This window comes from Rhincodon typus, chromosome 2, assembly GCF_021869965.1.
Source record: "Rhincodon typus isolate 14 chromosome 2, sRhiTyp1.1, whole genome shotgun sequence".
In the NCBI taxonomy this organism is placed as follows: Eukaryota; Metazoa; Chordata; class Chondrichthyes; order Orectolobiformes; family Rhincodontidae; genus Rhincodon; species Rhincodon typus.
In genome coordinates this window covers 29,812,133-29,823,626 of record NC_063333.1, presented here as the reverse complement: position 1 = coordinate 29,823,626, position 11,494 = coordinate 29,812,133, and the positions used below count along the sequence as shown (strand labels likewise).

General features: G+C 41.1%; 1 protein-coding gene across 5 annotated transcripts in view; it reads right to left on the bottom strand.

Moving 5' to 3' along the window:
- Nucleotides 1-6,661: 6,661 nt before the first annotated feature.
- nrp1a (neuropilin 1a) overlaps nucleotides 6,662-11,494 on the bottom strand; it is a 174,592-nt gene continuing 169,759 nt past the window's right edge. For 4 of the 5 annotated variants that reach the window (XM_048617056.1, XM_048617070.1, XM_048617063.1 and 1 more), the window contains exon 17: nucleotides 6,662-9,537. In XM_048617056.1, coding sequence (XP_048473013.1) covers nucleotides 9,260-9,537 — 278 coding nt within the window. In that variant the 3' untranslated portion in view covers nucleotides 6,662-9,259. The remainder of the gene's footprint in view (nucleotides 9,538-11,494) is intronic. The other variant, XM_048617075.1, reaches the window with a different exon arrangement.

The window sequence follows — 11,494 nt, the reverse complement described above, 5'->3', positions numbered from 1 at the left end:
CTTTGTGTTGCAGTTTCCTGCAGCTTTTCTCTGTTTGAATATTATGCTGTTCCTTAGTTTTCCCTTCCAAAATGAACAACTTCATATTTTCCCACATTATACTCCATTTGCTGACTTTTTGCCCATTTAACTATCCATTTCTGTATGTAAAGTGTTTGTATCCCTCTCACAGACTGCCTTTCCACTTATATTTGTGTCTTTTGCAAATATGGCTACAGTACATTCATTTCTTTCCTTATAGTTAATCACAAGGGAAATTGAACACAAAAGTAGAGAGATTATGATTCAGTTATTCAGGACATTGGTACAACTGCATCTGAAGCACGGAGTACAGAACAGGTCTCCATATTTACCAAAGATGTTAATGTATTGGAAGCAGTTCCGAGAAGGTTTACTAGACTAATATCTAGAATAAGCCTTATTAGAAATGGCTAAACAGACTACGCCTATATCGTCTGGAATTTAGAAGAATCAGAGGTGACTGAATTGAAACATTTGAGATCCTGAGAAGACTTAACTGGGTGGACAGAGAAAGGAAATTTCTTCTTGTGGGAGAATCTACATCTGGGGTCATTGCTTAAAAATAAGTGGGTGGTTTATTTAATTGAAACTTTTTTCTTCTCTCAGAGGGTTGTGAGTCTTTGGAAATGCTCTTCTGCAAAAGGTGACGGATGCAGAGCCTTTCAATTTTTCTTAAGGCAGGAGTAGATAGATTTTTGATTACCAAGGGGATGAAAGATACACGGGAATATAAAGTTGAGGTTAAAATCCGATCAGCCATAATCTTATTGAACATGGAGCAGGTTCAAAGAGCCGAGTGGCCTACTCTTGTTCCTTATTCATATTTTATAAATGTGGGGCTTGTATGATGGTGAAACGTTAGACAGGCTAGACTTGTGTGACCTGCTGTGTGTTGACCCACAATGCCATTAGGAAGGGAATTCTGGGATTTTGACCCAGAGACAGTGAAGAAATGTTGATATATTTTGAAGTCAGGATGGTGAGTGACTTGGAGGGGATCTTGGAGGTAGTGGTGTTCCCATATATCTGCTGCCCTTGTCCTTCTAGATGGAAGTGGTTGTGCATTTGGAAGGTGCTGCCTGAGGAGCCTTGGTGAATTTCTGCAGTGCATCTTGGAGATAGTACACACTGCTGCTAGAGAGCATTGGTGGTGGATGGAGTGAATGCTTGTGGATGCAGTGCTAATCAAGCCGGCCGCTTTGTGCTGGATGGTGTCAAGCTTCTTGAGTGTTGTTGGGCCTGCACTCATCCAGGCAAATGGAGAGTATTCCATCATACTCCTGACTCTTGCCTTGTAGATGGTGGACAGGCTTTGAGGAGTCAGGAGGTGAGTTACTTGCCGCAGTATTCCTAGCTTCTGAACTGCTCTTGTAGCCACTGCATTTATATGGTGAGTCCAGTTGAGTTTCTGATCAATAATAACTCCCAGGATGTTGTTAATGGGGGATTCAGTGATGGCAACACTATTGAATGTCAAGGGGCAGGAGTTAGATTGTCAATTATTGGTGATGGTCATAGCCTGGCATTTGTGTGGCACAAATGTTACTTGCCATTTATCAGCCAAAACCTGGATATTGTCCAGATCTGTTTGCATTTGGACACGGACTGCTTCATGCCTGAGGAGTCGCGAATGGTGCTGAACATTGTGCAATCATTGGCGAACATCCCCCACTTTGGACCTTATCATGGAGGGAAGGTCATTGATGAAGCAGCTAAAGATGGTTGGGCCTAGGACACTACCCTGAGGAACTCCTGGAGCGGTGTCCTGGAGATGAGATGACTGAACTCTAACAACCACGGCCATTTTCCTATGTGTCAGGTATGACTCCAACCGCTGGAGATTTTGTCCCCTGATACCCGTTGATTCCAATTTTGCTTGGGCTCCTTGATGCCACACTCGGTCAAATGTAGCCTTGATATCAAGGGCTGTCACTCTCACCTCACGTCTGGAATTCAGCTCTTTTGTCCATGTTTGAACCAAGGCTGTAATGAGATCAGGAGCTGAGTGGCCCTGGCGGAACCCAAACTGGGTGTCACTCAGCAGGTTACTTCTGAGTAGATACTGCTTGATAGCGCTGTTGATGACATCTTCCATCGCTTTACTGATGATCGAGAGTACACTCTTGGGGCAGTAATTAGCTGGTTTGGATTTGTCCTGCAGTTTATGCACAGGACATACTTGGGCAATTTTCCACATTGTCAGGTAGATGCCAGTATTGTAACTGTACTGGAACAGCTTGGCTAGGGGAGCGGCAAGTTCTGGAGCACAAGTCTTCAGTACTATTGCCGGAATGTTGTCAGGGTCCACAGCCTTTGCAGTATCCAGTGCCTCCAACCTTTTCTTGATACCATGTGCAGTGAATCAAATGGGCTGAAGACTGGTATCTCTAATGCTGGGGACCACTGGAGGAGGCCGAGATGGATCATCCACTCGGCACTTCTGGCTGAAGATTGCTGCAAATGTGTCAGCCTTATCTTTTGCACTGATGTGCTGGACTCTTCCATCATTGAGAATGGGGATATTTGTGGAGCCTCCTCCTGCAGTGAGTTGTTTAATCACCCACCACCATTCACGATTGGAGTGGCAGGACTGCAGAGCTTAGACCTGATCTGTTGGTTGTGGGATCGCTTAGCTCTGTCTATAACTTGCTGCTTTCGCTGTTTGGTGTGCAAGTAGTCCTGTTTGGTGGCTTCATCAGGTTGATACCTCATCTTCAGGTATACCTGGTGCTGCTCCTGGCATACCCTCCTGCACTCTCCATTGAACCAGGGTTGATCCCCTGGCCTGATGGTTGTAGTTGAGTGGAGGATATGCCAGGCCATGAGGTTACAGATTGTGCTGGAGTACAATTCTGCTGCTGTTGATGGCCCAAGTGCCTCATGGATGCCCAATCTTGAGTTGCTAGATCTGTGCGAAGTCAGTCCCATTTCGCACGGTGATAGTGCCTCACAACACGATGGAGGTTGTTCTTAATGTGAAGGCAGGACTTCATCTCCACAAGGACTGTGCGATGGTCACACTTACCGGTACTGACATAGACAGATGCTACTGCAGCTGGCAGATTAGGAAGGATGAGGTCAAGTATGGTTTTCCCTCTTGTTGGTTCCCTCACCACCTGCTACAGACCCAGTCTAGCAACTACATCCTTTAGGACCTGACCAGCTGGATTAGTATTGTCGCTGCTGGCATACTCTTGGTGGCAGATATTGAAATCCCCCCACCCAGAGTATATTTTGTGCCCTTGACATCCTCAGTGCTTCCTCTAAGTGTTGTTCAACATTGAGGAGTACTGATTCATCAGTTGAGGGAGGACGGTATGTGGTAATCAACAGGAGGTTCCTTTGCCCATGTTCACCCTGAAGCCATGAGACTTCATGGAATCCTGGAGTCAATGTTGAGGACTCCTACAGCAACACCCTCCTAACTGTATACCACTGCGCTGCCCCCTCTGCTCAGTCTGTCCTGCCGGTGGGTCAGGACATATCCAGGGACGGTGATGGTGGTGTCTGGGACATTGTCTGCAAGGGATGATTCTGTGAGTATGACTATATCTGGCTGTTGCTTGAATAGTCTGTGAGACAGCTCTCCCAATTTTGGACTAACCCCCAGATGTTATTGAGGAGGAATTTACAGGGTCAACAGGGCTGTTTCTGCCGTTGTCTTTTCCAGTGCCTAGATTGATGCCAGATGATCCATCCAGTTATGCGTTTCCTGTTATAGGAGGATCTAGAATTAGGGGTTGCAGTTTCAAAATGAGGAGATGCATTGTTAAAACAGGTGAGGGGACTTTCTTTCCTCCCAGAGGTCATGAATCTTTAAAACTCTTTCCAGAAAGATGGTGGAAGCAGAGTCTTTGAATATTTTTCAGGTGGGGGAGAGAGATTCTTGGCAATATTATCAGAGATAGGTGCAAATGTGGATTAGTGGCTGCAGACAACTCTGCCATGACATCATTATTAAATAGTGGAGCAGGCTCAAACTGCGTCCTCCTCACTTGCATGTTGGTATATTGGGGCTTCAAGGTGCCATGTTCATCAAATGCTATCTTGAAGACAAGAACAGGGACCCTCATTTTCCCTCAAGTTCACCTCCTTTGCCTTGGGCCAAGGCTGGAATGAAGTTGGGGTGGAGTGGCCCTGGCAAAACCCAAACTGAGTATCAGTGAGTAGGTTGATTCTGAGTCAGTGCTGCTTGATAACTCTGCAGTTGACCCCTTCTCTTGTTTTGCTGCAGATCGAGAGTAAACTGATAGGGTGGTAATTGGCTAGATTGGATTTGTCCTGCTTCTTGTGTACAGGATATACCTGGGCAATGTTCTATATTGTCAGGTAGCTGATAACGTTGTAATGATTCTTGAACAGTTTGGTGAGTTGGAGCGCAGCAAATCCTGGAGCATTAGCTTTCAGTATGATTGTCAAACTGTTGTTAGAGTGTACTACCTCTGCAGTCTCCAGTGTATTCAGCCATTTCTTGGTTTCATGTAAAGTAATCAAACTGGCAGAAGGCTTATGACTGTGATACTGAGGACCTCAGGAGGAGGCTGGGATGGATTATTGGCACAGAATGTCTGGTTGATGGTGGATGCAAAAACTTCAGCCTTGTCTTTTGTACTCATGTGATGGGCTCTCCCCTCAGTAAGGATGACGTCATTTGTGAAGCCATCCCCACCAGTGGGTTACTAATTGCCTATCATCTCACTGAATATGGCAGGACTGCAGATGTTAGATTTGATCCATTTGTTGTAAATCATTTATCCCTGTCTATCACTTGTTATTTATGCTGTTTGGCAAGTCCTGTCTTGTAGCTTCACCAAATTGATCTCATATTTTTAATAACGCTGGATGCTGTTCCTGACGTCCTCCTGCACTCTTTATTGATCCAAGGGTGATCTCTGGCTTGGTGATAATAGTGGAATGAGGGATATTCAGGGCCATGGGGTTACAGAATGTCTTTGAATGCATTTCTGCCATCAATAGCCCTGCATGAATACCCAGTCTTGAGGTGCTCGCTTTGTTTGAAATCTATCCTATTTAGCATAGTGGTAGTGGCACACAAAACAATGGAATGTATCCTCAATGCGAAGCCGGTACTTGGTCTCCACAAAGACAGTGTGGTGCTCACTCCTAGTAATACTATCATGAACAGATGCATCCACAGCTGGCAGATTGGTTAGAACAAGGTCAAGAATGGATCTTCCTCTTGTTAGTTCCCTCACCACCTACCCCAAGCCTGTTCTTGCAGTTATGTCTTAGCTAGATTAGTCAGCGCTAATGCTGCCGAATCACTATTGGTGACTACTTGAAGACCCCCCCACCCACCCAAACTATACAAATTCTGTGCCCTTGCCACCCTCAGTGCCTCCTGCAGGTGGTGTTCAATGCAAAGGAAAGGTCATTTATCAGCTGGGTGAAGGTGGGAGGATGGGGGGAAAGTAGGGTGAAGGCCACAAATAGTAGCAATCAGCAGAAGATTTCCTTGACCACATTTAACTAATGCTTGAGACTTTATGAGTGATTTCAGTATCATTACTGAGGGTTCTCAGGTCAACTCCATCTTGATTGTATACTATTGTGCTACCATTTCTAGTGGGTCTGCCTGTCTCTGAGGCAGGACATATCCAGGAATTGTGATGGTGGTACCTGGGATGCCGTGTGCAAAATATAAGTCCTTGAGTATGACTACATCAGGCTGTTACTTCACCAGTCTTTGGGACTACAATTAAATAGTTGGCTTGGTTACATCAGAGGGCAGTAAACAGTCAACAACATTGCTGTGTGTCTGGAGTCACATCTAAGTTAGGCTGGCTAAGGTTAACAGTTTTTGTCTCTGAGAGGGCATTAATGAACCACATGGGTTTTTATAACAATTCTGTAACGTAACAATTACTGTAACTGATGTTGCTTTTTGTTACAGATTTATTATGTTAACCAAATTTAAATTCCCAGGCACGTGGTGGGATTTGAACTCCTGCTTCTGGATTGTCAGTCCTGGGGCCTCTGAACAATTAGTCAAGTAATGTAACCATAATGTTCTAATAATGACAAATATTGCATCAATCCAATATGGGATTTTGATCAGTTTGGGACTTTTTACATTGATGCTGCTCGTAGAAATGGCAGCTATGATAAGGGAGCTGTATGGACTGAAAACTGTTCTTCACAAGCTTGTGATTTTAGAATGCTAGAATTAGAATTTAGAATAGTGTCTGGAATTTCATCCAGCTACCATTGTTCATGCACCACCCTCAATAATTCAGATTAACACACTATTTAGTGAGAACAGGGCAATGATTGACAGTGTTTTTTTCTCTGGCAGAACTGTTATCCAATTCTTCTTGCATAAATCCAACTGCAGAAAGTTCACTGTCAGATGCCACTTTTCTTGGTGGCCATGACCATGGGAAGAAGATGCCTAAACACATCAAACTATTTCACTAGATTACAGGATGATGTGAGGACATTGTTGTATCAGCAGCTAATTTTTTTTGCTCTTTTGTTGGACAATCTGGCAAATTAGACATCTATTAGCTGGGATTAATCCCTGAATAGTCCAGGAAAAGTCCTTAATTTAATTTACTTGCTAATTGTTTTTGAGATTTTCAGAATGGGTGTAGAAATAAAAGAAATAAAAAGCGGGGAAGCCATTGTGAAAACCCTTCTGTTTAATACACAGCATAGAAATATATACATATCACAGATCTTCCTTTGATAAAATACAAACAAATATGAAAATTACAAAGAAAGAGAGGACGTTCAACTTCTCTTTAAGGTGGTTTCACTGTCTTAAATCCAAACTTTCTCGGGGTCTCTATTATTTTCATTTAAGACCTCCAGACATTATTGCCCAAACTCGAGCAGGAAAGGCTTACGGTGACAAGACAGCATTTTTATTGTTGCTTTTTTGACATTATGGAACATTATTTCAAAAGTCCTTGTTGGAATGTCTAGTACTATTCGAAGGGCAATGGTTTTACATTTTCAATCCGATTCACTAGAAGTATTTATCTTACATTCCAGGTGACATTAAGTGCCTTCCATTTCCAAACTTTATTGTCCAATTTTTTTGAGATTGCTGTTCCAAACAAAACGTTAATGATACTCAATGTTTGGAATATCAATGAAAACTCTTGGAGCCATTCCCTGTCCACCCAAATAGTGGATTTTCTCATTAACTCAATGCTCCTTGCTACCTTTCTGTTCTTCACAAGTATTTCAGGTAGGGTTTTTACCAAGAGCTACTTTTGAGCCTCACAGTCTGTTCTCCTCATGCTGCGTTTTAGTTACACATTTCTAGGCAATTAAAATGGCAACGAAGCACTTTCCCACAGGGACCCTTTTGACTACGTTATGGAGACTGAGTTAGCTCTGTCTCCTAATTGTATTTCTTTGATTTCACTTACTGAACTGCAAGAGAGAGAGACAGAGAGGAAACATTCATCACTCTCAACATTCATCAGTCAGTAAAGTCATCAATGGTGGGCCGCATATACTGGTCAGCAAGTCTTAACATGTTCCATATGGATTACTAAACAGTTTTACAAATCCTACAGAATGCTATTTGAATACTGTTTCCAGTCATAAATAATACATTATTTTCTCCATATCATTTTTTAAAAATTTCCCCTCTATATCTTACTTTGGATCATGCCTTTCACCCATCAAGATAAGTTAACAGTATACAGTGACATATAATGTTAAAAACCTTCCTCAGCAATACAGCAGGAATTTCAGTATAGAATCCTGTTGCAAGAATGCTGTTTGCAATCACACAAGACAAAGTGACAAATTAGTCATTTGAATCTGCAGTGTTCCATAATAACTTGTTGAAAAAAAAGTGTTTGTTCCAGATCCTTTTAGCATCCAGTCATGTTTTAAAATTTTAAAAGATTTAAATACTGATTTGTGGCACTATTAATGGCCTCATTGTTTATTGACAATTAATACAGCAACATTTCCCACTGCTCATCTGTTTTGGTGTGACTTAGTGTTACTGTTACATATCATGAACTCTGACCCTGCTGAATGCCAGGAATAGCTAGTATGGTGATTAGCATGGTCTTAATGGTCAATTTATAGAAATTACAGGACACTGCAGCTCACGAGTAGACTGGACTCTGAGGTCCCACTACAACAAACCACAAATAGAGTACTGTAGGAAAAGATTAAATTTAATTGAATCTTTGGAAGGCAGTAGTCATAGATTTAAGTACAAGATACAACACAACAGTGTGAATTGTCTAGGCTTTCTGTGTGTCAAGAATACAAACATTTTCAGTTAAGGCTTTTTCTTCTCTTCAGTTTCAAAGCAACGATTTATTCAAGCAATAATGCCAATAAAATGTGTTTTTTATAGGAAAAACAATCCAGAAGAGAAACTTTCACAGCGATACAAAACGTGAAACAATACCATACAAGAAACATGTCAACCATATAATTATAGATATCTTTAATAACTTTTCAATAACAAAACCTTTTTTTTCTTTTTTTTGTTTAAACTAATATTGCATAAACAGAAATAAAGTAGAATCAAATCTGTCTCTAACACCATTCTTTTAGCACACTCTCCTAACAGAGAAGGAAAAAAAAATTCAACCTTGTGGCGTGTATTTCAGTGCAAGCAATTGTAAATCCAGGCCACTGGCCCGAAGCCAATCACAATGTTAACAGCACACAGACAGTTGCCCTGTGTAGCATGTCACCAAATCATATCATTTACTCTTGTTATAAAGGTCACGGCCCCCTCAGTATCTAATGAGGCTTAATGCTAATTTTTCTCAAAGCAGGAAGAGGGTGGGAAAAATCAATATACTGTATACTCAAAGTATAAAATCTGGACTAATATACAAAAACATAGGTTTTTAAAGCCCTTTGGAAACATATTTTATGAAGCTAAGTCATTATACAAATAGAATGATACAAATTTATAACTCTTTACAGAAAACGATAAATACTTGTAAAATGATCTCACTTGGTCTCAACACCAGCATTTGTTTATTTAAAACTTTAATTTAAAAATTAAAAAGCCGACTGTACATAATTCATTTTTTTTTACATAGCATCCCGTTTGATTGCTTTATCAGTTGCTCCTGAGAAAAGCTTGGCTCAGTCACAGACCAGCATTATCCAGAGCTCTTCTTGTCTTTCCTAAGACAAACAATTATACAAAAAAAAACTCAAAGAATTCCACAGTTTCAGACATTCTTCCGCAGCCACTTTAAAGCCCTTGAGTGCTTCTTTCTCACGCCTCTGAGTATGAGTTCTGTGAGTTCAGTTTGTCCTTTTTCAGTTTCACTCCATCCACCAGTTCGAAATTGTAGCTCTCGAGAGCAGATAGATTCCTTTCAGCCAGAGCACTGTGCCAACAGGCACAGTATAGGACAACTCCGCAGATAGCTCCCAGAATGACACCCAGTGCACTCATAGCTATGATTGTAATAAGGATAGGGTCAAGAGTCTTCAGTACATTTCCAGAATTCTCAAAAAAGGTTTTGTCAGTGGGATCCTCAGGGTTCACAGCTGAAATTTTTTAAAAAAGTACATTAATAACCATTCAAAAACCTAGTCTTTTGGGTTATTCATAAAACAGAGAAAATAGGAGCAAGAGTAGGCCATTCAGCCCATCATTCCTTTGCCACCATTCAACACGGTTTTATCTGATCCCCTATCTCTGCATGATCTGCTTAAGGACTATAATGCTGAACTTTTCATTTCTTTATTTTTTTAACCTATTCCTAAGATTTTGTACCTAGGTACCCTGTACCTAAGATGGTGTGGAAGACTGTAATGCTGAACATTTTATTTCTTTATTTTTTGAATTTATTCCTAAGATCCTGTACCGAGGTACTGTTGTACCAAAGATGGCACTGTAAGTGGTGACTTTGTAAACTTTTCACTGCACTGATGTGAGTACATGTGACAATATACCTCATTCTCATCCTACTCATGCTGTTTCCTCATATTCCTTGAAGCCATTAGTGAGCAGAAATCTATCTATTACTTTGTTGAATATAGTCAGTTACTTGGCCTCCACAGCTTTATGTGGTGGAGAATTCTACAGGGTCACCTTACTTCAGTCCTAAATGGTCTACCCTGTATCCTGATAATGGGATCTCTTGTTCTAAATACAGCACCCTAGCTAAGGAATACATCATCCCTGCATTCACCCCTGTCAGAATTGTACGTATTTCAATGTGGTCCCTCTCGAACTTCTAAACTCTAGAGAATAGAGGGCAAATTGACTATATCTCTCATCGTACAACAAAGCTGCCACTCTAGTAATGAACCTGGTGAATCTTCGCTGAACTCCTCATATGACAAATATATCTTTTCTTGGGTAACGAGGCCAAATCTCCACGCAGAAAATCAAAACCGCATGAGAGATACAAAACAGGAGTGATGGAACGGCATAGAGGGAAGGGACTGCATGGGGAGTGGTGAATGAGATGATGGAATAGGCTAAATGTACAAATTTCACTCTAATGTTTTGTGGGTCTCAGCTAGTGATAGTAAATTACATGATTACATTTTTAGATATCAGTTAAGTACAACAATTCCTCAGGGATGCATTTTCCTATTTGTTATGTGTGTTTTTTTTGTAGGGATAAAGAGAAAGGATGACACTGTTGCAACCTGGACCACAACTCCTGTCCGAGTACCCAGTGTCAAGATCATACTCTTCTGGGTCAACTGTGGTACACGTTCAATGTAACGTTCCTTCTGCTCCAGAGATGTGCTTTAAATCCCAATCACGAGCAAGACACCCAATATTGCATCGTTGAAATTGTTTTCATTTCCCACACCAACCTCACTTTTTGAGTGAGATATATATTAAAGCTGATTTTTTCAGTAAAAGCCCACACCCACTAAGTTGGGGCATTCAAAGATCATTTCCTGTATGGTTATACAGCTAGCACAGACTAAATTCCATAAACACAGTGATCACATCAATGTTTAACTGATCATTCTGGGCTGAATTTGAAACTCATGAGGATGATTTTGCCCAGTCACTGGACATAGTCACACTGTAAGCACTGGAACCGGACAAAGCTATTAAAACCTACCCAAGTCTATTCCATCTCTTCATTAACAATGGAAACTCTATCTTTTCCCATCACCAAACAATGTTCAAAGGGAAAGCATTAAAAATAATTACTCAAGGAAATCTACTGATCTTTGTTTATAATGCTCATTACACATAGCGATCAGATAAAATCCTCCCACAGATCCCAGAAGTGTTAGAATGATGTCTAACTGTGGCATCCAAACACTCTCCAAAGAATGGTTCATTTTGTTTTAAAACATTTTAATGCAAACCTTAACTTCAAACATTTTTCACATCGTTTTTCTTAAAACTGCAACATCCTAAGAGGATCAGCTGTGCTGCCTTTAAAGGAAGTTGGGTAAAATGGAGTTATGCTACAGATTCCGTATGGTTGAATCGATCGGCAGAACAGGCTCGAGGGACTGAAGGGTC